A 23,773-nucleotide genomic window follows, 5' to 3' on the forward strand; every position below is an offset into this window, starting at 1 on the left:
AATGTGATGTTTCATTATGCTTACATTGTGTGAACATGACTCCCTCTAGTGTTGGTAACATTTTGTTAGCCCAGCCATACACGCATGTCTACCGCGGAGTATTGTGGGTGTCAGTGAGGAAGTAAAATGGCGGACCTGGCAAACGAAGGTAAGGAACTGCTCGTTGGGAAAGATAAACAAATCTAATGAATCACCACAGTGAGTGCATGTAGTTCAGACAGCGACGGGACTGTCAGCAGATGTGCAGGGAATGCTCCGTTTTGCCAGCAACTCGATGTGGTGGCAGCGGTTTGACTAAACGGCATACGTTAAGAGTCCCGGCCTTTGCTATATTTGACGTGGGGGCGGCTGGCCGACCGTGTGGCACAACCGGGGGAGGGGCAGTTGTCAGACGTGAAAATATCACATCTGTAGGGAGCGAACTATACCTTCCGATTGAACTGCATTTTTGTAAATCTATGTGTGTTCCAATTTTAGAAATCAAGCACATGGAAGCACAAACAATAGACATGTAGGGCTCTGTCTGGGTCACATGGGAAATATACCGGGTGGAATTTTGCTCTTATCAAATAGCCTTTTTAAACCTTCCACTGTCCGCATGTAGCTATCTACAGTACGCCGTCTATGGTCAACGTCTAAATTAGGTAGTCATCGTTAAAACACAGTTAACATGTCTCACCCAGCTTGGATAGTTTTTTTTTCATGGCCGTGCTGTTTTCAGACAACTGGTTATTGTCATTGCTCCATGTTACAGGTGTCTATCCCATTGAGGTACAGCCTACAATGTTGCGAGTTCAATGCATAGCTATACTGTACCAGAAACCTAGATAGCCTAGTTGCGTAACAGGGTTTGCAAAGTACTTAGCTAGATGCATTTGAATGAATTACTTTTATACAGTTTCAAATCAACCCAATTTTATATACGTAGAATGATGCCAATACAGAAAGATATTGAATACTGAATAGTAGCTATCACAGAAATGTGCCATCTATTGAGCTGTACATAGAGCTAAGGCACAGCTGCTCGAAAGTTCAAACCTTCAACTGGCTCTTTACTCTGGACTTCTTTTTCTGATTTCACCTCCAAAAATAAATGGCTTGCTGTGATATCTTTTCTTCAGTGTATGCTGATTCATTCAAATGTGTGAGATTTAATGAACATTTGAAGTCGTGCAGCTATCCCTAAAGTAAGAGGCTTAGACGTTATGTGAATAGAAGACTAATGAGATTAATGCCTGTAGACACTTTTTTTTTCCCAGAATGTCACTGTAGAAGGGTCTGGAGTTAGTCTATTTGACAGCTGCTCCATTGAAAGACACTAGAACCCCAATTCCATTTAAACGTAAAACCCCTCTAGCTTCTCTTCTGTGTCCTGGATTCCTTTCTCATTTCGTCCGCTGTTACTTACGATGCATGAGGTCATAGGAGACATGCCTGCCTATCACACATCATTAATTTCCACCAGTTTCCAATTTCAATCGAATGACAAGAGGAATCAGTTGTTTTGGTCTTGACAATTTGTTCCCCATTACTGAAACACTTTTGATTTTCCTTCTGTTAGCAGGAATAATATTAGATGTTCAGCTTGTGATAGTTAGAGCCAGAGGTAGGGATCAGAATTGACAGCATGGATGAGGACAAAGGTGAGGGGAGATGTGAGGGGGATCTATGCTGAGAAGGTAAGGGACCCAGAAACAACCAGTTTGCACTCAATCTACCTTTAATGGTACGAGGTGGATCCTTGGTTGTGAAATTGTGGACTTTTATTTAGTCCACCACCTGAGTTCTGGTTATGTAATAAGCAAGCGTCACCTCACTTATTTTTAGGCAAGCTACTCTCTCATGATAAAGAACTAAGGCTATAGGCTACATTAAGTAGATTGAGTTGCATTGTAGCCTTTACTTTAACTTAACAGAGAGACATTCCTCTGTCAATATCAAGAGACTGGAAGAACTAGCCAAGTCAGAAAGGCTATAGACTGCATTTCAAACAAGTATAGACTAGTGTGTAGGCTATATCGAGTGTAACTCGGCATTGTTTCAAATTTAGATTAAATTAAGGAAGTGCAGTCTTTGATCCACTTCCTTAATTTGATAGTCTAAGTGCCATAGAACTTATTTTGTGACAAGGCAAATCCATTTATTTTCTTTTAGGTTTTTATAAAAAAGGGAGAATGATTCATTGCTGTATAACAGAGAATAGCAGTGGTGTGGTTGGAGGCATCAGTAAAACACTATTTATGCAGAAGTCAAATACTTTTTAGTGTGAATCCACCATCTCTGGCAAGCATTTATGCATGTCTTTCACACCTCGAGGGCACATGAGCAATGCTAAGTCATCACAAAGCCTTGTGCCTCAGCTGGGGATGACTAGCCACATAAACCTTCAAGCTACTAGGTCTATATATTGAAAAGCTATATTTTCTATTTGCTTTTACTGTTCAGTGTCAGTAGCGAGCACATTTGCCTGCCCAGCCTTCTAAAACAGGTCATGTCTTTGTCGCCCTTTCTTTCTGAAATGTTCTCCTCTCATGGCCATATCACCTTAGCTTCTTTTAGTTTTGTTGCTATATATTTATTGCCTGATTTTATTGGGTCAACCCCAGTGTAGTTTCATCATGTTGACCCAGATCCCTAAAAATGCAAAGCACCCGTAGGCGGTCAAATTATATAAAGTCATACACACATCCTCGCAATCAGATCCCATCCACGTGGCTTACCCTAAAAATAGTCAAGGGCAAATTTTAGCAGCAGTGAGTCATTCTAGGGTTGATATCATCCTTCAAATCCATCTGCTGGGGCTGGCAGTCCTCCACTCATCCTACCCTATCACAACTAGCACGTCTCCCTCAGCTGTGGCAGGTAGCAGGCTATTCCAGCTGGACTGGGGTTAGTGGCTAGAGCCTCTTATTCAGGGAAGTCTCATGACTAGAGAGTTCAAGTTATAGCCTGGGGAGAAGATTTACTTGGTCCTGGCTGGGGTACTATCAAAGCTGAGTGGGTACTGACAGTGACAGGGGACTCTATTTACACTGACTGGGATGCCTGAGCCCTGAGGTTAGTGGTGTTCTGGGGGAGGTGAAGCAAGTGCACATTTCAACAAAACCTGTTACTTTTTCGCCTTAGCCTAACGTGCGGGTCTTTGTCAGCTCTGTAGAATTTAATTTAGGCTTGGGTGGTATCCATATTGTCATACCTTCATACCGACGTTGTGCCATACTGGGATATTTGGTAATACCGGCACTGTTTTCAAACCCCACTGATACTCTAATCTGAAGGTTAGCAATGCTAACAAGTACATGTAAAATCCCATAGAGAATGCTGTCTAAATGCTGAAGAGCGCATTGCGAACAGTTTCTGACCTAAACTATACAAGTATTAGCAAACCAAATGCACAACTGCAGAGCATTCATCACATTTTAGACAGTTAACTCAATAGTTAATAGTTATAAGTTATCTAACTGGCAAACATTTAGTTGTGAATTGCATACTGTAATTACACTACATGACCAAAAGTATGTGGACACCCGTTCGTTGAACATTTCATTCCAAAATCATGGGCATTAATATGGAGTTGGTCATCCCTTTTGCTTCTATAACAGCCTCAACTCTTCTGGGAAGGCTTTCCACCAAATGTTGGAACATTTCTGCGGGGACTTGCTTCCGTTCAGCCACAAGCATTAGTGAGGTTGGGCACTGATGCTGGGTGTTTAGGCCTGGCCCGCAATCAGCGTTCTAATTCATCCCAAAGGTGTTCGATAGGGTCAAGTTCTCCACACCGATCTCAACAAACCATTTCTGTATGGACCTCGCTTTGTGAACGGGGGCATTGTCATGCTTTGTTGCCACAAAGTTGGAAGCACAGATTTGTTTACAATGTTCTATGCTGTAGTGTTAAGATCTCTCTTCACTGGAAATAGCCCGATCCATGAGAAACAGCCCTGATTCATTATTCCTCCTCCACCAAACTTTAGTTGGGACTATGTATTGGATCAGGTAGCATTCTCCTGGCATCTGTCAATCCCAGATTCATCCTTTGGAATGACAGTTGATGATGCGTGATTCATCACTCCAGAGAACATGTTTCCACTGCTCCAGAGTCCAATGGCGGCGAGCTTTACACCACTCCAGCCAACACTCGGCATTGCGCAAGGTGATCTTAAGCTTGTGTGTGGCTGCTCGACAATGGGAACCCATTTCACGAAGCTCTCGATAAACAGTTCTTGCGCTGACGTTGCTTTCAGGGGCAGTTTTGAACTGAGTAGGGAGAGTGTCTGTCCTTAGTTGCAAATCTGTACATGCTATGTGCTTCAACACTCGGCGGGCACGTTCTGTGAGCTTGTGTGGCCTACCACTTTACGGCTGAGCTGTTGTTGCTCCTAGATGTTTTAATTTCGCGATAACAGCACTTACAGTTGACTGGGGAAGTTATAGCAGGGCAGAAATTGTTGGCATCCTATGATGGTGCCATGTTGAAAGTCACTGAGCTCTTCATTAAGGCGATTGTTTATGGATATTTACTCTATTTTTATACACCTGTCAGCAACGGGTGTTGCCAAATCCACTAATTTGAAGAGTGTCCACTGTCCACATACCTTTAGTGTATGTATATTGTAGATCACCTGTGAGTGACTTACAAGGCTCCGGCCTTTCGTCATTGTGTGCTTGTAAACAAACACCATATGACTGGGGACTACCGTAAGCCTTTTAATAATGTGACCGGTGAAATAAAGAACATAATGTTTATCTCCTAATGTATTACAAACATTGACTGCGAAGTATTTTAAAAAGTAGCTACAAATATTCAAATGGATTAAAAAATCCTCCAAGGAAATAATTTTGATGGTATTGAAAAACCATTCCGTGTCTTTTTCTAAATACCCCGGTATACGGTATACCACCCACGCCTAACTGGTAATATTTATAATATAGGAGTACTGAGAAGGCTCATGAATAGAATTAGGGTTTTTATGGACAATGTCAAGAGACGTCATCATAAAGGTTAATCCGTTACAGTGTACGCCCTGTTTATGCCTGGGGTAGTGGTTCTACTAAGATATATGGAATTGTTTTTTAAGAAGGTCATACCAAGGATCATTTAGCTATTTGATTTAGAATTTTAAGACCTCTTGAAGTATCAAAATAAAATAAATTTGATGAAAAATGTTATTTGGTGTTACTGCTGTTAGCCCATACAAAAGCATTGAATAACAGATTCACTAAATGGAACAGATGTTTGCGAGAAATGATAAACAGGAAACCCCATTTTTTTATTATATATATTTTTTACATGTATTTTTAGCACTAAACAGTCTCCATATACAATACCAGTCAAAAGTTTGGACACCTACTCATGCAAGGGTTTTTCTTTATTTTTACTATGAAATAACACATATGGAATCATGTAGTAACCAAAAAAGTGTTAAACAAATCTAAATATATTTAAGATTCTAAAAAGTAGCCGAACTTTGCCTTGATGACAGCTTTGCACACTCTTGGCATTATCTTAACCAGCTTCATGAGGTAGTCACCTGGAATGAATTTCAATTAACAGGCGTGCCTTGTTAAAAGTTAATTTGTGGAATGTCTTTCCTTAATGCGTTTGAGACAATCCAGTTGTATTTTGACAAGGTAGGGTGGTATACAGAGTATAGCCCTATTTGGTAAAAGGCCAAGTCCATATTATGGCAAGAACAGCTCAAATAAGTGAAGAGAAACAACAGTCCATTACTTTAAGACATGAAGGTCAGTCAATCCGGAAAATGTCAAAAACCATCAAGCGTTATGATGAAACTAGCTCTCATGAGGACCGCAACAGGAACGGAAGACAGAGTTACCTCTGCTGCAGAGGATAAGTTCATTAGAGTTACCAGCCTCAGATTGCAGCCCAAATAAATAATTCACAGAGAGCAAGTAACAGACACAACTCAACATCAACTGTTTAGACGATACTGCACGGTCGAATTGCTGCATAGAAACCACTACTAAAGGATGCCAATAAGAAGAAGAAACCTGCTTGTGCCAAGAAACACGAGCAATGAACATTAGACCGGTGGAAATCTGTCCAAATGTGAGATTCTTGGTTCCAACTGCCATGTCTTTGTGAGACGCAGAGCAGGTGACCAGCATGGCTACCACAGCATTCTGCAACGATACGCCATCCCGTCTGGTTTGTGCTTAGTGGGACTCTCATTTGTTTTTCAACAGAAGGACCAACCACACCTCCAGGCTGTGTAAGGGCTATTTTACCAAGAAGGAGAGTGATGGAGTGCTGCATCAGATTACCTGGCCTCCACAATCACCCGACCTCAACCCAATTGAGATGGTTTGGTGTGAGTTGGACCGCAGAGTGAAGGAAAAGCAGCCAACAAGTGCTCAGCATATGTGGGAACTCCTTCAAGACTGCTGGGAAAGCATTCCAGGTGAAGCTGGTTGAGAGAATGCCAAGTGTGTGCAAAGCTTTTATCAAGGCAAAGGGTGGCTACTTTGAAGAATCTCAAATATATTTTGATTTGTTTAACACTTTTGGTTACTACATGATTCCATGTGCTATTTCATTGTTTTATGTCTTCCCTATTCTACAATGTAGAAAATAGTTTAAAAAAATAACAAACCCTTGAATGAGTAGGTGTGTCCAAACTTCTGACTAGTACTGTATACTTCCTTTATTTTTTTTTCAACTTGTATTGGCGGACCTTCGACTAGATTTTAGATTTTGAGTGGATTTTCCCTTTACGCTTTTGCCCAAAGGTTTGCAAAATTATATCTTCAACAGTGACATCTGATTTCTCTTACAGAGAAGCCTGCCATAGCCCCACCTGTGTTTGTGTTCCAGGAAGATAAAGCACAGAAGGTGAGACACTATTGTCACACCTCTGCTGAAAATTGAAACAGTGTGACTGCACACTGTGTCAGATTTGACTTCACACTGGCTGGATAATTCACTCCACTTCCTGTGTCTGACTGTTTCTTCCTCTCTCTCTCTCTCTCTCTCTCTCTCTCTCTCCTTTCTCTTTCTCTCTCTTTCTGTCATACCCATAACAGAGATCAGCAGAAGGGTCCAGTGCTGAGGATGGAGAAGGTAAGGATGAGGAAGATAATCTAGCAGGTTATGGTTCTTTGGAAAATTGACACATCTTATATTACTGTATTGTAGTTACTTTGCTAATCTTTGCTGATTCTATCTCCTCAAGACTCTGATAAAGATGAGAGTAGTTACTGTCCCCCGGCCAAGAGAGAAAGAACATCATCACTAACACAGTTCCCACCCGCACATTCAGGTAATTGTACGTTTTGTTGAATTAAAATAGTATTTTCTTAGTGTGTAGAGAAAGGGTCTGTACTCATGTTATTTCTCATTGTCTCTTGCAGTTTCTAAGAACAATGTGTTCATGCCATCCAGTTTCTGTCAGTCCCCGTCAGGAAATAATTCAGATTCAGAACCTGGTGAGTTCATGAATAGTTGTCTTAAGATCTCCTTTTCAATTTACTTTCTATTTACATGATATAAGGAGAACGACCCTTGAAGAATCATGACAAGAATGGTTTGCTTTTTCTCCTTAATCAAAGTTCTGGCCTAACTTCCATCTCATATTCCCTCTCTTTCTCCATCTTTCTCTGATGTCAACAGAGGAGAAGACTGTTGGGTTTCGCTTGAAGCCTCCCACCCTGATCCATGGACAGGCTCCTCGTACAGGTGGCTGTTCTCTCCTGTCAATTTCAGAGAGGCGTTATTGTCCATTGAGTGAAATGTGTTTCGGGGGTTTCAGCACACAGGCTCAGTCATAAAAGCAATGTACAAAACATCACAATAAGTTGGAAAGAAGATGGCCCTTGTTTGTTTGGCACTGGTCTGTCCAGAGCCTTATATTTAGGCCAAGTATAATGTGTTGCAGGTGTCCCGAGCCAGAAGCCCAAGGAGCAGCAGCGCAGCGTACTACGACCCGCAGTACTGCAGGCCCCTCCACCTAGCAAATCACTAACCCTGACCGGTAAGTACACTGAGGAAAGCTTAACCTCAAAGTCTTCAGATACTCTCAGACAAACAGCTCTGCTACTTCGTTCTGTTCTGCGATGGCCATTCTCCTCCAGCTTTCTTTCATCTCAATGTGCTTGGACAAAACATCTGTTGAAGGGGAGAGAAATCTAGCCATTTCTGGAATTTCCCTGACTCTCCTCTTGTGGTCCTCATAGGTTTGAACAGTGGTACGAATGGAGTGAACAGATCGTCAGAGGGTCTGCCAGTCACCCAGAACAACACAGAGAATTGTGATGGCTCCACAGACAATATGGCCAAGTCACAGGTAAGCGGAGAGGTCAAAGGGTGCCACGCTAGCTACATGTTTCCTGATTGGAAGGGCTCCACAGTGGCCTATAATAACCTATATAATTATCAAGCTTCTAACAAAAACAACAAAGAACGCAACAGGACACAAGGAAGGTTTTATTCTTGGACATTCAGCATGGAATTTCCATGAATGTGTCTCGCTGCTCTCATCTTTCAAGGAGAAGAAAAGTGAGAGCAGGAATGGAGAGAGAACAGATCCTCCTGTGGAATCCACATTTGTATTTGGTCAGAATGTCAGAGACAGAGCCAAGGTGACTTGAATAGTTAACTAAAGTGCATGTCATATGGAATACATTTGAAAGATGCTCTGGGCTTTGCCTCATACATAACACCCCATTGAGGTGTGGGTAAATCAAATTATAAACCGGGTAGTTCTGGCCCTGAATGCTGATTTTGCTGACAGCCGTGGTATATCAGACCTTATACCATGGGTATGACAAAACATGTATTTGTACTGCTCTAATTACGTTGGTAAACAGTTTATAATAGCAATAAGGCACCTTGGGGGTTTGTGGCATATGGTCAATATAAGGGCTGTATTCAGACACCACGTTGCGTCGCACATAAGAACAGCCCTTAGCCGTGGTATATTGGTCGTAAACCACACTTCCTCTGGCCTTATTGCATAAATATAGCAGCCTCTTGTGGCCTTGCATGCTTTATTACGTGAGTTTTATGTTCTTTTTGTTATTATTTGTCTGACCTTTACCCCCCCCCCATTCGTCTAGGTTGAGGGAAGCAGTGAAAAGAAAGTCTCTCTGTCAGCAGAATCAGGGGAAACCAATTATTTCCTACAGTACAGAAGCACTCCTGGGTTAGTCTCGCATGGATTCTGGCTCCAAAGTTATCACTTTTATTAGGTTAATACTTTATCACAATGTTGTAATCTTATTAATATTACATCCTATCCGCTGTATGTTTTCCACCCAGCTTACAGAAAGCGGAGAACAACACTGACGACGGGGCTAAGTTTGTGTTTGGACAGAACATGTCGGATCGTGTCCTGGTGAGATGTTTTTTTTTTTGTGAGGCTAATCTACTCATCTGTTATCTCTTGTTGTTTTTCTATCATTTGTTCCCCTGACAACTAAAGACAGGATCCACAAATTTGTGTTAAAGCATGTTGTATTACATTCTTGTTTTGCAGAGTCCGCTGAAATGTGAGCAGGCAGCAGAGAGCAGCAGAGATCCCCCTGCCACCCCGCCATGTGAGCCACCCTCACTGGTCAGCAGCCCCGACAAAGGTGGGCAGAGAAAATAACATACTGCATATTTAAAAAACATGTAAATCATGTTACTAAGCCCATATAATAATGGCAATCCAAGAAAAGAGACACGGGCTTATTTTCAGGTGTCCAAAGTGTCCTCGTTTTGCTGTTCATTTTCAAATGGGTTTGTTGTTCTCTTTGCAGATACCAATGTGACCGAGTCTTTGGAGGAGTCGGCAGCGGCCTACACCAAAGCCACAGCCAAGAAGTGCTTGTTAGAGAAGGTAGAGGTCAGAACTGGAGAGGAGTCGGAGAGTAATGTACTACAGGTATGCACAAGCTCCAGTTGTTTGTTGTTCAATGTTAGTGTATTTATAGTAACATTCAATTTACTTCACCAGGACATTTAGCAATTGTTGATGTAAGGTTACCCACAGTAGTTTTGTGTTTACATGTCACCTTAGACAGGGTTGGAAATAGGCTGAAATCGTCCATGATCACTCATCTGACAATGGAATGTTTTTTTTTCTCAGGTCCAATGCAAGTTGTTTGTGTTTGACAAAGCATCCCAGTCTTGGGTGGAGAGAGGCAGAGGACTACTGAGGCTTAATGATATGGCTTCCACAGAGGAGGGATCGTTACAGTCCAGGCTAGGTACAGTCATTGCTGTGGCATAACACTTGAATCAAATCATGTCCAAACGCAACTCCCGTTTGAATGTATTACATTGGTTATTATATGCATTGTGTATGACCTGAGTTTGTGCTGTTCTGGCCCTGTAGTGATGAGGACCCAGGGCAGTTTGCGTCTGATCCTCAACACCAAGCTGTGGCCCCAAATGCAGACGGACAAAGCCAGCGAGAAGAGCGTCCGCATCACAGCCATGGACACTGAGGACCAGGGGGTCAAGGTCTTCCTCATATCGGTACGAGTAAGACGACATTACTTATTACATAGTAATTACTTAGGATGTGCACGGTTATTGAAATACCCCAATATGTGAACGGACGTTAGTGTGCGATTTATTTTGAGTGTTCCTCTTAGGAGAAAAAAATTGTAGACCTATTTTAACAATGAAAAGGCTTTTGTCTAAATAAATGTATCCATTTGACATTTTTATCTACAAGGATAGACCATGACATTTGAAATTCCTTTGAATGTTGTTTTTTGAACGGTACTTTGAGCTACTGCTGCACATTTATTCCTCCAGGCTGCCCTGACATAGGTATGCTATTTTTCTCACTTCAAATAGCTATTACAGGCGCTTGCCTAATAGAGTTTCCACAATATCTGACAGATCAATGCAAAACACTAACCAGAACCTTTTTGTAACAGAATAATTTCTATCATGGTGAAAATCAGACTTCTTATCTCTGTTGCTGCAAGCCAAACTTTTGGAGAAAAGCAGATATCCGCTGTTTACTTCTGCCATGTGCATTTGCATCATTCAGAAAGGTCCAAGATATTGAAAAATATTTTTCTTTGAATTTCTGAATTCCCAGATATCGAACAAAATGTCATATTATTTGAATAGTAAAATATTTTGCCCATCCCTAGTAATTACACTATAATTACATGGTAATAGATGAGTTGAGTATATCTAACAGTGCCAGGACATTCTGTATAGTACTGATGTGTTAGTCATGTATCTGTACCAGGCAAGCTCTAAGGACACGGGTCAGCTGTACGCAGCGCTGCATCACCGTATCTTGGCACTGCGGAACCGCTCAGACCAGGAACCAGAGTCCCGGGTCCCCATTCCAGACGGCCACATCCCTCACCCCCAGTCTAACGAGGAGGATAGTGATGAGGATGAATCGCTCACACCCACTGCCAACATCGCAGGTAAACCATAGAACCCTTTTAGTCTAACTGTTACCCTAACTGATCTAATTACCCCAAATGGATCTGAAGACCTCTGTCGTGAAAATTCTTACACAGGGACACTCAAAGTCAATCTTAAATGAATCATTGTTTGTCAGCGCGCTGGAGAGGTTCCAACAAACTAGAACGCCTGTCAGGAGCTCTGACGGGGCAGTCCCGTTAGTTCCCTTACAAACTTATATTTGCATGATTTAGCTTATTCATCATTCATAATTAATGTTTGCTTAAGTCATGGGTCATGCATTTGACAGTTCAATACCTCACGAGGCTTCTTCCCTCTAAGCTGAGACCTTGAAACTGAGATATCCCTTTCTCTAAACAATGTTCAAAATCAAATCAAATGTTATTTGTCACATGCGCCAAATAGACCAGTGAAATGCTTATTTACAAGCCCTTAACCAACAATGCAGTTTTAAGAAAAATAAGTATTTAAAATAAGTATTTATTTACTAAATTAAACTGAAGTAAAAAAAATACAATAAAATAGAAAAATAACAAATGATTAAAGAGCAACAATAAAATAAATGTAACGAGGCATGAACAGGGGCTACTGGGACAGAGTATGTGCGGGGGCACAGGTTCGTCAAGTTAATTGAAGTAACATGTACAGGTAAAGTGACTATGCATAGATAATAAACACAGCGTGGCAGCAGTGTAAAAATGGGGGGTGAGGGGGAGGTCAATGCAAATAGTCTGGGTAGCCATTTTGATTAGCTGTTCAGGAGTCTTATGGCTTCGGGGTAGAAGCTGTTAAGTACCCTTTTGGACCAAGACTTGGCGCTCCGGTACCACTTGCCGTGCGGTAGCACAGAGAGCAGTCTATGACTAGGGTAGATGGAGTCTTTGGAAATTTTTAGGGCCTTTTTCTGACACCACCTGGTATAGAGGTCCTGGAAGGCAGGATGCTTGGCCCCAGTGATGTACTGGGCCACACACACTACCCTCTGTAGTGCCTTGCAGTCGGAGACCGAGCAGTTGTCATACCAGGTGGTGATGCAACCAGTCAGGATGGTGTAGTTGTAGAACTTTTTGAGGATCTGAGGACCCATGCCAAATCTTTTCAGTCTCCTGAGGGGGATTAGGCGTTGTCGTGCCCTCTTCACGGCTGTCTTGGTGTGTTTGGACCATGATAGTTTGTTGGTGATGTGGACACTAAGGAACTTGAAGTTCTGAACCTGCTCCACTACAGCCCTATCGATGAGAATGGGGGAGTGCTCAGTCCTCCTTTTCCTGGAATCCACGATCATCTCCTTTGTCTTGATCACGTTGTGGGAGAGGTTGTTATCCTTGCACCACACTACCACATTTCTGACCTCTCTATAGGCTGTCATCGTTGTCGGCGATCAGGCCTACCACTGCTGTGTCGTCGGCAAACTTAATGATGGTGTTGGAGTCGTGCTTGGCTATGCAGTCATGGGTGAGCAGGGACTATAGGAGGGGACTGAGCACCCACCCCTGAGGGGCTCCCGTATTGAGGATCAGCTTGGCAGATGTTGTTACCTACGCTTACCAGCTGGCGGCGGCCCGTCAGGATCGAGTTGCAGAGGGAGATGTTTAGTCCCAGGTCCTTAGCTTAGTGATGAGCTTTGAGGGTACTATGGTGTTGAAAGCTGAGCTGTAGTCAATAACTAGCATTCTCACATAGGAGTGCCTTTTGTCCAGGTGGGAAAGGGCAGTGTGGAGTGCAATAGAGATTGCATCATCTGTGGATCTCTTGAGGCGGTATGCAAATTGAAGTGGGTCTAGGGTTTCTGGGATAATGGTGTTTATGTGACCCATGACCAGCCTTTCAAAGCACTTCATGGCTACAGACGTGAGTGCTACGGGTCGGTAGTCATTTAGGCAGATTACCTTAGTGTTCTTGTGCACAGGGTCTATGGTGATCTGCTTGAAACATGTTGGTATTACAGACTCGGTCAGGGACAGGTTGAAGATGTCAGTGAAGACACTTGCCAGTTGGTCGGCGCATGCTCGGAGTGCATGTCCTGGTAATCCGTCTGGCCCTGTAGCCTTGTGAATGGTGACCTGTTTAAAGGTCTTACTCACATCGGCTATGGAGAGCATTATCACGCAGTCATCCGGAACAGCCAGTGCTCTCACGCATGCTTCAGTGTTGCTTGCCTTGAAGCGCGCATAGAAGTAATTGAGCTCGTCTGGTAGGCTCATGTCACTGGGCAGCTCGCGGCTGTGCTTCCCTTTGTAGTCTGTAATAGTTTACAAACCCTGCTACATCCGACGAGCGTCAGAGCCGGGGTAGTAGGATTCAATCTTAGTCCTGTATTGATGCTTTGCCTGTTTGATGGTTCGTCGGAGGGTATAGCGGAATTTAGAAATTGATAAATAGAAAAGCACAAACATACAATTTCCATCCTCTTATCACTTGTGTGATAAAAATCATTACATTTTAATGTAAGCATTAGATTTAAGCTTCTATCAAAAGGGGTTCTATGAAATTACATCATAATAAATCATAAAAGGTTATACTTCTATGAACTACATCATTATAATAAACATAAATAAATATACTCTAATAAAGCTTGTTAAAAAGAAAAATGCTATTGCAACTTCTTTGCAATAAGGAATTGAGACAAAGCTCGAGACGTTTCAAGTGTTTAATACCAAAGATACAGTCAGCTGAGTGTATGCATTTAGAAAGTTCACAACACATTTTATACTCTTCCCCCTTCTTGTAGGTGTCACCTCCCCAGCAATATATTTTATGACCACAATGAGTTTCCCTCTGGCTCCCCTGTGGAATGTCCATGGTCCTCTCTCTGTTTAGCTGATGTCAGAATCACACCCCGTCCATCTTCTGTTCTGGGCCTGATCCTAGGCAATTTCCTCTTGTCTGATTAGGTCAACATTTCTAAATTAGCATACACACAGTTTCATGGCCTAATCTCCATTAATACTCACAGTAATCATTCACTAAACAGGATACAAACTAACTACAGTTTAACATGAAACATGTTACATTTTGACAGAATTCATCAATCTCAAATCTACTATCAAAAGGTTATAATCAACTGAAGTGAGTATCAACAATACACACACATACACAAGGGATCTGTAGATTCAGAGGTGAATAAATCTCTCAATGTTAATCATTATTTCCATATCTCTTACCAAAATTGGGTTGGATTGACCCATGTTTTTCAAACTGTCCCCGGGACATCAACTTAATCAAAATATAAAACCCTGTTTAACAATTCTGCTAAACCCTTCAGAGGTTGGTCCTGGCTCATCAGCTCAGTGTTGACATAATGGAAACAGGTTAAGGATTTAGATGACCTTACCCCAACTTAAACGAAATCAACCTTCAATCATTACTCATCTACAGGGGGAATGGGAGCTCTTCCAGAGTTGTCAGTTCATTAGTTTCACCATCCTCTGGAGGAGCATAAAACATGATAGCTGCTGAAATCTTACCAGCCAGAGAGGCACAGATCGCCTTACAGCAGGTTAACAAAACAAAAGATAGTCAATAGCCTCTGTTTTACAGAGCCCAATTACACAATTATTTTAGCAATTCCAATCTGTACGTCTCTTAGATATCTCCCAAATTTGGTCTAGGGCACATGCATATTGACTTTCACAGGGAAGCGAGAGAACACATATTATAATAGTTTCACATCAACCTTGATAAGAATGAGATTGGGGAAAAGTTAGCACAAGCTACAAATCTAGTGGTTCTCCTCACAATTTAGGGGCATAGTCTCTAGAAGCCTTTCCAAATTATAATTATAACTATTGATATAGAATCCAACCCAAATTTAGAATGACTGTCCTCATTGCTTCACGTTGGTTCTATCGCTTTCATTTAAGACCCTCAACTTAGCACACGCTATTACTGGCAGAATGTACATTGACATACAGTATATTCATCTTATATTTTTAGCATGAACTTTTCTCATCACTTGTGGTAATGACATATTGGTGTTTCATCATGTTCTTTTTCAGATAGTGTTTCAGTTCGTCCTTTTAACAGGACATGTTCAAAGTGGACAGCCCTTGATAATGTCTCCCACCACAGTCCTTTGCAGTCCATTATGTCTTGTCCATTTTCCTACCAGTACACCAGCAAGTTTGCACAGGATCTCTCTCCATGCTCACTCCATGTGGACTCTTGTCGCACTCCTGAGAGAAAAGGCAGTTGATAGCTTTGTCTGGAGGCTGTGTACAGGTTGCTGGCTCAGACTCGGGTCGTGGTGAAGGACCATATTGAATGCCATTTTCACCATTACTGCAGCCCGGTGGGGGGAGGGGGGGTTGTTGTTGAGGTTCACTCTGTCCTTGGTCAAATTATCCCTTCCATGTATCTAGACACCATCTGTGGTCACCTTCGCCATAACCCTGAGAGGACAGACCAGAACAGTTTAGGGCATTTCTGATTCAGGAAATCCTACCGGTACATTGAAACAAATTAACTTTACACAGCCTTTAAACGAAACACGGCTTGTAACAAAAATAAATAGGCTTTAACGAAACACGGCTTTAATTTTTGTTACAACAGTAGCCTACCAAGAAAGTCATTGGTCACTATCTTCCTCCTCCTGTGCACTGAAACCACTGAAGTCATCTCCTTCAGTGTCGGAGTTGAATAGCCTCACAATTGCTTCATCCAATGTTGGATCGCTGCCCTCTTCAACACGTAGCAGTCCAGCCTTTCGAAACCCGTTGATGATAGTGGATTTTTTGACAATGCTCCACGCTGTCAGCAGCTCTATTTCCTTTTCCAACAGCCAGATTGATCGCCTTCGACTTGAAAGCTGCATCATATGCATTTCTCCGTGTCTTTGCCATGATGAGGGTGACAAAATGACTACCGTAATCAGAATGATGGGAAGTTTGAGCGCGCTCGATTTACGTCACATTATGTGACGGTGCTCAGTTTTTTGGCGGCATGAATCTTGTGAAAGAGGGAAAAATCCATAAATTAGCCGCGTCATTGAATAAACCGCGAGGTTCAACGCGTGGGGAAAAAGTAGCGGCTTATAGTCCGGAAATTACGGTAATTGTATCCCATAAGGTAATGGAAAAATAGATTAGAGACAGGTGTCCCTCATTCAGGGGCAGCGCTATCTCCTTCTCATGGTCTGAATCACACATGAGACTATTGATAAATTATAAACTTCTTCTAATTATTAGTGTTTACATAGCCAGTTTAAATCTCAACCAATGTCTCCAGTCTTTCTAGTGAGGGTGATCAGGCCTAACCAGGAAGTCAGAACAGAGGTCATTCCACCCCATTAAGTGAGTGTTTGTTTTCCTGTACCTCAGACATTATTTAAAGATGTTTCCAATATTTAAAACATTTTGTGTATCAGATTTACATTTCTTCTAATCAAGAGAATTTACATGTGTACCCAAACTCTGACAATAGAAACTTTTGTGTACAGCATCCTAAAATCAAAACCAAAATACCCCATACAATAAATCAACCACTAACAAATATTCATTAACAGGTGTGTGTGTGTGTGGTAAAATCGCAGGTTAATAACAAAATGGCCAGGCCTTACTTAATTTGGGAGCTCTCTTCGTAACCTCTCAGAGCTACCCCCCTACTTTTTTCAATTTCCGCCTGAAGACATACCCAAATCTAACTGCCTGTAGCTCAGGCACAGAACCAAGGATATGCATATCATGAGGGCAACAGTACTTGTGCAAAGTTTCAGTATGATAACTTCCAAAATGAGTGTGCTACATGACATTTATCATGAAGTCACCCAGGTGTCCCACAAAAGTAGCCCAAATGTGGCCAAATTGGTGAAGGTATACATTTTGAATGGAATAACTATATACAAAATACCAAAATGGTATTCTAACATACCCCCCAAAAAATGGAGAAAAAACATGAAAAAAAAAGAAATATACATTTACAAAATAACACTTTCAATATTTGGAAGACCCTCAGTCCTCTACACAATATGGTGCTGCTGGTGCCAGGTGCCATATCACATCCATGCCTGCAGAAATACATTTGGGCATATGAACACCACTTGTGGCAGGAGCTGGATGAACCAGCTTCAGTGATGGATGGACACCTTGGTACTGGGGGCTCCCATTCGGAGTCAGTGTCACTGTGAAAGAAAATGTTCAGTTAGAATAGTTTCACACATGAGCCCTGTATCAACAGGTATAATAAACATATATATATTATTTATATATATATATATATATATATATATAGTATAGTATAGTATAGGGAACATAAGGTTGAATATATTATTATAGACCTGCTAGATCTACTGTCTCTTTTATATTATGACAGACCAGCTAGATCTACTGTCTTTATTATATTACAACAGACCAGCTTTATCTACTGTCTCCATTTCACTTTGGCCCTTGTTGTGGGCCTGCCCCCCCCCTCACAGCTGCCCTCCACCCAAAAATTTAATTTCACAAATAATATTTTATATTATTAATTTCAAACAACGGCATTAGCATGAGAAGAACTTACCAGTCCAAAACGATGTCCTCTCTGTTCAAAAAATATTCCTCCATTTGGAAATCGCTAAATGAATCGTCCTCGATCAATTTCTTCTAAAATTGTGTGTACATCTGTATGTCTAGACTTAGATTTAGCTTTCCCTGACTTAGTCGCCATACTGCTTGATATATACACAGCTGAATATGCGCTTTACCAAAACAATGCTGTGCGTAACATGCGTTGCTCCTTCCGGTATGAATCGCCAACAGCGAATTAACCTCTTTACGCCGGAGTTTACTACATGGGTTGGTCTTCCAACACATAAACATTACATCTTGCCATTTACCTCAGCTCATTGGCTATCTACCCAGCTAGATTTCAAGGCGATCAGTGGTCATTGGGTTAAAATACAGTCAATCAACGAAACACATTGGTGCACAATGATGTCATTACTTCTTGTCTTCAAATCGGTTTCTTTCAGTCAATACGTCCCGCGAAATGACCCATCAGGTATGGTTGTGTTACAAACAAACCAGTTGATTGCAATGAAACCAAACATGACTGGAAAAGTCACGTTTTGTGTGTGTATTTACCTCAAATGTGTCGTCAAATGGAATGAGATGGAATTCACGACACAAGCGGTTTATAAAATGTTTCGTGTTAGGCTATAAAAATTGATTTTATCAAACAAAAAAACAATTGTGTAACAATGAGCATTGGGATTACAAACAGAGGAAGTTCCATCAGTCGTATACAGACACATCGAATAGGCACTTTCTAAAGTAAACAATCCCAAAGCCCCTCTCATGAAATCAGCCATTTTGACTTGTTGCTTTGACATACAGTTCTATACAAACTGTCCCTAATTTTTCCATTGTGTCGCTTACAGCCTGTTTCAGTTCAGTGTGTACTGGCGGCTATCTATTGTTCCACAGGAAGGGACTCTCTAACCCAAACAAATGACTTAAAACCTCTTGCAGATCAGTGGGACGCTAGCGTCCCGTCTCGATAACTTGCGGTGAAATTGCAGAGAGCGAAATTCAAATTACAGAAATAGTCATATTTAACATTCATGAAAATACAAGTGTCATACATCAGTTAAAAGATTAACTTCTTTTTTGGGGAGGGGGGATTTTACCCCTTTTTCGTAGTATCCAATTGTTAGTAACTACTATCTGTGCCCTAGACCACTGCGCCACCCGCGAGTCCCAAAAGCTTGACTTCTTGTTAATCCAGCCACTGTGTCAGATTTCAAAACGGCTTTACGGCGAAAGCACACCATGCGATTATCGGAGGAAATCGCCTAGCACACAAAAGCATTAAAAACATTTTCCAACCAGGCAGATGCGCCATGAAAGTCAGAAATAGCGATGAAATAAATCACTTACCTTTGAAGATCTTCTTCTGTTGGCACTCCAAAAGGTCCCAGCTACATTACAAATGGTTGTTTTGTTCGATAAAGTCCTTTTAAATCCCCAAAAACTCAGTTGAGCTGGTGCGCTTCATTCAATAATCTATCGGTTTCCCCCCTCCAAAATGCATACAAAATGAATTCCAAATGTTACCAATAAACTTCTCCAAACAAGTCAAACAACATTTATAATCAAACCTTAGGTATCCTAATACGTAAATAAACGATACAATTTAAGATGGAGAATCGTTATTGTTCATTACCGGAGATAAACAACAAAGTACGCGCATTTACCAGAACGTGTAACAAACACTACAGCCAAAATGGGAGACACTTAGAAAAACTACAAATTCTAGCTAATTTTTTCCAAAAACAAGCCTGAAACTCTTTCTAAAGACTGTTGACATCTAGTGGAAGCCCTAGGAACTGCAATCTGGGAGGTTTTCCCTTCATATTAAAAATGACAGCCATAGGAATCAATGGTGGGCTGAAATTATTTTTCTTCTGGATGGTTTTTGCCTGCCATATCAGTTCTGTTATACTCACAGAAAATTATGTAACCATTTTTAGAAACTTTAGAGTTTTCTATCCAAATCTGCCAATTATATGCACCTCCTAGCTTCTGGGCCTGGGTAACAGGCAGTTTACTTTGGGCACGCTTGTCATCCAGATGTCAAAATACTGCCCCCTAGACCAAAGAGGTTAATATTTATTTCAAATTTCTGTTGGATACTCACTTTCTGCTTCTCACTTATTAAATATCTATTATTTTTAAGATTCATATGTAATGTGACGAATTTATAAAATACATCGGCCAATTCAGAAACCGTTATTATAACTGGGCGAGCACTGCCTATCAGTCCACTGTCATTGGCATGTTCTATCCATAAGGTTTCTGGCACCTGAGACAAAATAGATTGGGAGACAGTCTCAGACCCTTACTCCTCCTGGGGGAGTGGTTCAATTTGCCTTATTACTCATTGGTTTAACCTCTCTGGGTTATGTGGGACGCTAGTGTCCCACCTGGCCAAAAGCCAGGGAAAATGCAGAGCGCCAAATTCAAATAAATGACTATAAAAATCAAACTTTCATTAAATCACACATGTAAGATACCACATTAAAGCTACACTTGTTATGAATCCAGCCAACATGTCAGATTTCAAAAAGGCTTTTCGGTGAATGCAAACGTTGCTATTATCTGAGGATATCACCTCTGTAAACAAAAGAGAGAAAGCATATTTCAACCCTGCATGCGCGACACAAAACGCAGAAATAAAAAATATAATTCATGCCTTACCTTTGATGAGCTTCTTTTGTTGGCACTCCAATATGTCCCATAAACATCACAAATGGTCCTTTTTGTTCGATTATTTCCGTCAATATATATCCAAAATGTTTGACGCGTTTGATCCAGAAAAACACGGGTTCCAACTCAAATGTTACCTGTAAACTTTGACAAAACATTTCAAACTACTTTTGTAACACAACTTTAGATATTTTTTTACGTAAACAATCGATCAAATTGAAGACTGGAGGATGTGTGTTCAATACAGGAAGGAAACAAACTGAAGCATGCTTTCTGGTCACGCGCCTCTATCTAGCAGTACACTTCATTACACAAAGGAATAACCTCAACTAATTTCTAAAGACTGTTGACATCCAGTGGAAGCGATAGGAACTGCAAGAAGGTCCCGTAGAAATCTGGATTCTCAATGAAAACCCATTGAAAAGAGTGACTTAAAAACAAAAAAATATGAATGGTTTGTCCTCGAGGTTTCGCCTGCTAAATAAGTTCTGTTATACTCAGACATGATTCAAACAGTTTTAGAAACTTCAGAGTGTTTTCTATCCAAATCTACTAATAATATGCATATCTTATCTTCTGGGGATGAGTAGCAGGCAGTTGAATTTGGGCATGCATTTCATCCGGACGTGAAAATACTGTCCCCTGTCACCAAGAAGTTAATATCTCACCGTTTTGGATATCAATTAAAACTCCCAGGAGTTCAATAAATTGTTTAGTTAACAGAAAATCATGTTCAACTTAATTGGTTCTATTTATAGTTTTTTTTGTTAGGGGTAAGTCAAGTCCCGTACAATACTTTAACCTTATCATACCTCAAATGATCCATAAAGGGACCACTCTGAACATTTCACAAAATACGTTTTACAACTTGTGTGGGTGTGCAAGTTATATATATATTTTTTTTTCTATTGTTACTTCATCAGCTCTAGTAACCCATTAAACAAATATTATGTTACTTTATCTCTAATAACCCATTATACATATCACAAGATCCTCCTCTACACTAGTGTTCGATTCATACAGGGGTTTAAATATTCACTAGTGTTCTATTTAACAGCTTATTCGGGAATAATACTCTCTTCTTTCATATCTCCACACACATAATAATGTTATACCATCAAACTCCACGGATGGGTCATGTTATCCTCATGTTATCTAAAGTCATGTTATCCTCAGAGACATGTCTCATTAGTAACAAGGATAACATGTTATCTTCGTTACTAATGAGACATGTTATTATGTTATCCTCCTCACTATTGCGACATGTTACTTATGAGATGTAAGACATGTTATCCTCTACCTGTAGATCCAACAGCGGTGGTGGACAGAACCCTAGATAACGTTACAGATCAAAGAACTCAGCTCACAGAACTGGTTGGGGCATTCATTCACCTCTTTCACACATGAGCTAGTCCCCTGACCGCTCTCATTCACTCAATAATTTATAGCTATATTTCAATTTCAATCTTGTTATGCAAATTTCAGTCAGCTTGATATCCACATTTCAATCTTATAATCCTTATTCCAATCTTAATAGTAATAATTTAAGTCCATGTATTATCCGAATCTCAATCAGCCAATTTTCAATCAGCTTAATATGTCATATCTCAGAATCACACTTTCACATCCATATTCACTTACTACTGTTCCCAAACATACCCCATGTGCATCTTCAAAGATTCTCTTGTTGTTACTTGCTATGCACCATATGTATCTTCAATGGTTATCTTGTCGCTACTTGCTATACATATAAATAACACCCCGTATTCTGGGTGATCTGGGAGACCCCTATCAATGGTCCATAAAAGTAATCTCGGGGTTCAAAAATGTTGCCTGGACATGCCCCCTAACTGTCAAACAAACATATTTGAAAGTCCACGTAAGTGATCTTGGACACCCCCACTGATGTGCCAAAGAAGTTATCTGGGGGTCCAAGGAAGTTATCTGGGCATCTTTGAATGGGACTTTTTACTTTTGTACTTTTTCATTGGATGTTGTCAATTGTCTTGTATTTTGTCTTATTTTATTCAAGCTACATCTGGCCCATTCAAAAAGTCCAAGAATGTAATTTAAAACAACAGTCCAATGGCAATCACTCACCAGGCCTGTCTCTCCTCTCCCCAGAGGGTCCAGAGGTCCAGGCCAGCGGGAGTGGGTCCTCATAGCGCCCGCCCCCCTCCACACGCTGCAGTCAGGACCCCTACAGGCACCTCAGTCCAGCATTTCCCCAATGGTCAGAGGTCACAGTGGAGTACGAGGAAGGATCCTATGCAGGTGCTACTAACTTAACTCTGTGCAGTTCTGTCTCACTGCATTCGCAGTATATCCGGGATGGATGGTCTTTTTGTTTGTTTTTTTATTTTAGTTTTTTTAACCTATAGAACTGAAAAATTATATATTTTTTGGAGTTTGTGAATTGTCGCTCATCATATTGATGAGTGAGACGTTGCAAGACGGAATGAAAAAGCAGTTTCCTCTCGCCGATGTAAGTACATTCTAAAGAGCTTGCCGTTAAAAGTGGGACCTCTTTATCCACCTTGCAAGAAAACAGACCTCAGGCACTTCAAATCCAGTGGGGCTTGTATTTTGTTCAGAGGTAAAGATCTAGTTGCCTAGCAAATAATTGTTTATAAAGTCTTCTTTTTATTTCACTGATTTGTGTCTGAACTCTCTCAAGTTTTATTTTGTATTTTAAGTCCGTCGATACCACCTTTGGCCACTTAGTTTTTTAGTCTGTAGTCAACATTAGAAATTATTTTTGACCACAAATCATTTGAAATAGAAGCCCTTGTGCAAACACCTGCTTTGACGTAAATTATTTAAAGAATTCCATTTAATAATGGAGTTGACCTGTGTTATGATGATTATTATTATCGATAGTTGATATATCGACTTTGATTTTGAGGTTCATTCGAAAATGAACCCGTTTTGCAAATAAGCTAGTTGGATTTGATAGTTTTACAGCAGGTTTTTTTCCATGGCCCCAAAATTTTCCCTAAATATAGATGGTAGATGTGTTTGTTTCAAAAAGATAAAACATTTTTAGATGGCTCTGAAAAGATATCATCTTCCCAAATATATATTGAATAAACAAATTTTATTAGTTGTTTACAATTGTTTATTTAGTTTGCTTTAAATAAGTTACACAGACATTGTTTATAACAACCTCGATCATTGCGAACATATT

The 23,773-nt window shown here is 40.7% G+C and overlaps 1 protein-coding gene across 2 annotated transcripts; it reads left to right on the forward strand.

Annotated features, from left to right (window-relative positions):
• Positions 1 to 117: 117 nt before the first annotated feature.
• Positions 118 to 22,843, forward strand: LOC135512717 (ran-binding protein 3-like). Of its 2 annotated transcripts, XM_064935028.1 has the most exons (17): positions 123 to 148; positions 6,208 to 6,422; positions 6,798 to 6,853; positions 7,045 to 7,081; positions 7,194 to 7,280; positions 7,372 to 7,446; positions 7,631 to 7,696; positions 7,896 to 7,991; positions 8,194 to 8,303; positions 9,076 to 9,161; positions 9,278 to 9,353; positions 9,495 to 9,591; positions 9,760 to 9,884; positions 10,089 to 10,209; positions 10,338 to 10,480; positions 11,214 to 11,400; positions 22,711 to 22,843. In XM_064935028.1, exons 2-17 carry the CDS (start codon positions 6,323 to 6,325, stop codon positions 22,749 to 22,751), a joined length of 1,503 nt encoding a protein of 500 aa, XP_064791100.1. In that variant the 5' UTR covers positions 123 to 148; positions 6,208 to 6,322; the 3' UTR covers positions 22,752 to 22,843. The 2 variants fall into 2 exon arrangements, with proteins under 2 accessions (XP_064791101.1, XP_064791100.1); XM_064935029.1 differs by lacking the exon at positions 6,208 to 6,422 and having other exon boundaries at positions 118 to 148.
• Positions 22,844 to 23,773: the final 930 nt, after the last annotated feature.

The sequence above is a fragment of the Oncorhynchus masou genome, chromosome 24 (assembly GCF_036934945.1).
Source record: "Oncorhynchus masou masou isolate Uvic2021 chromosome 24, UVic_Omas_1.1, whole genome shotgun sequence".
NCBI lineage: Eukaryota > Metazoa > Chordata > Actinopteri > Salmoniformes > Salmonidae > Oncorhynchus > Oncorhynchus masou.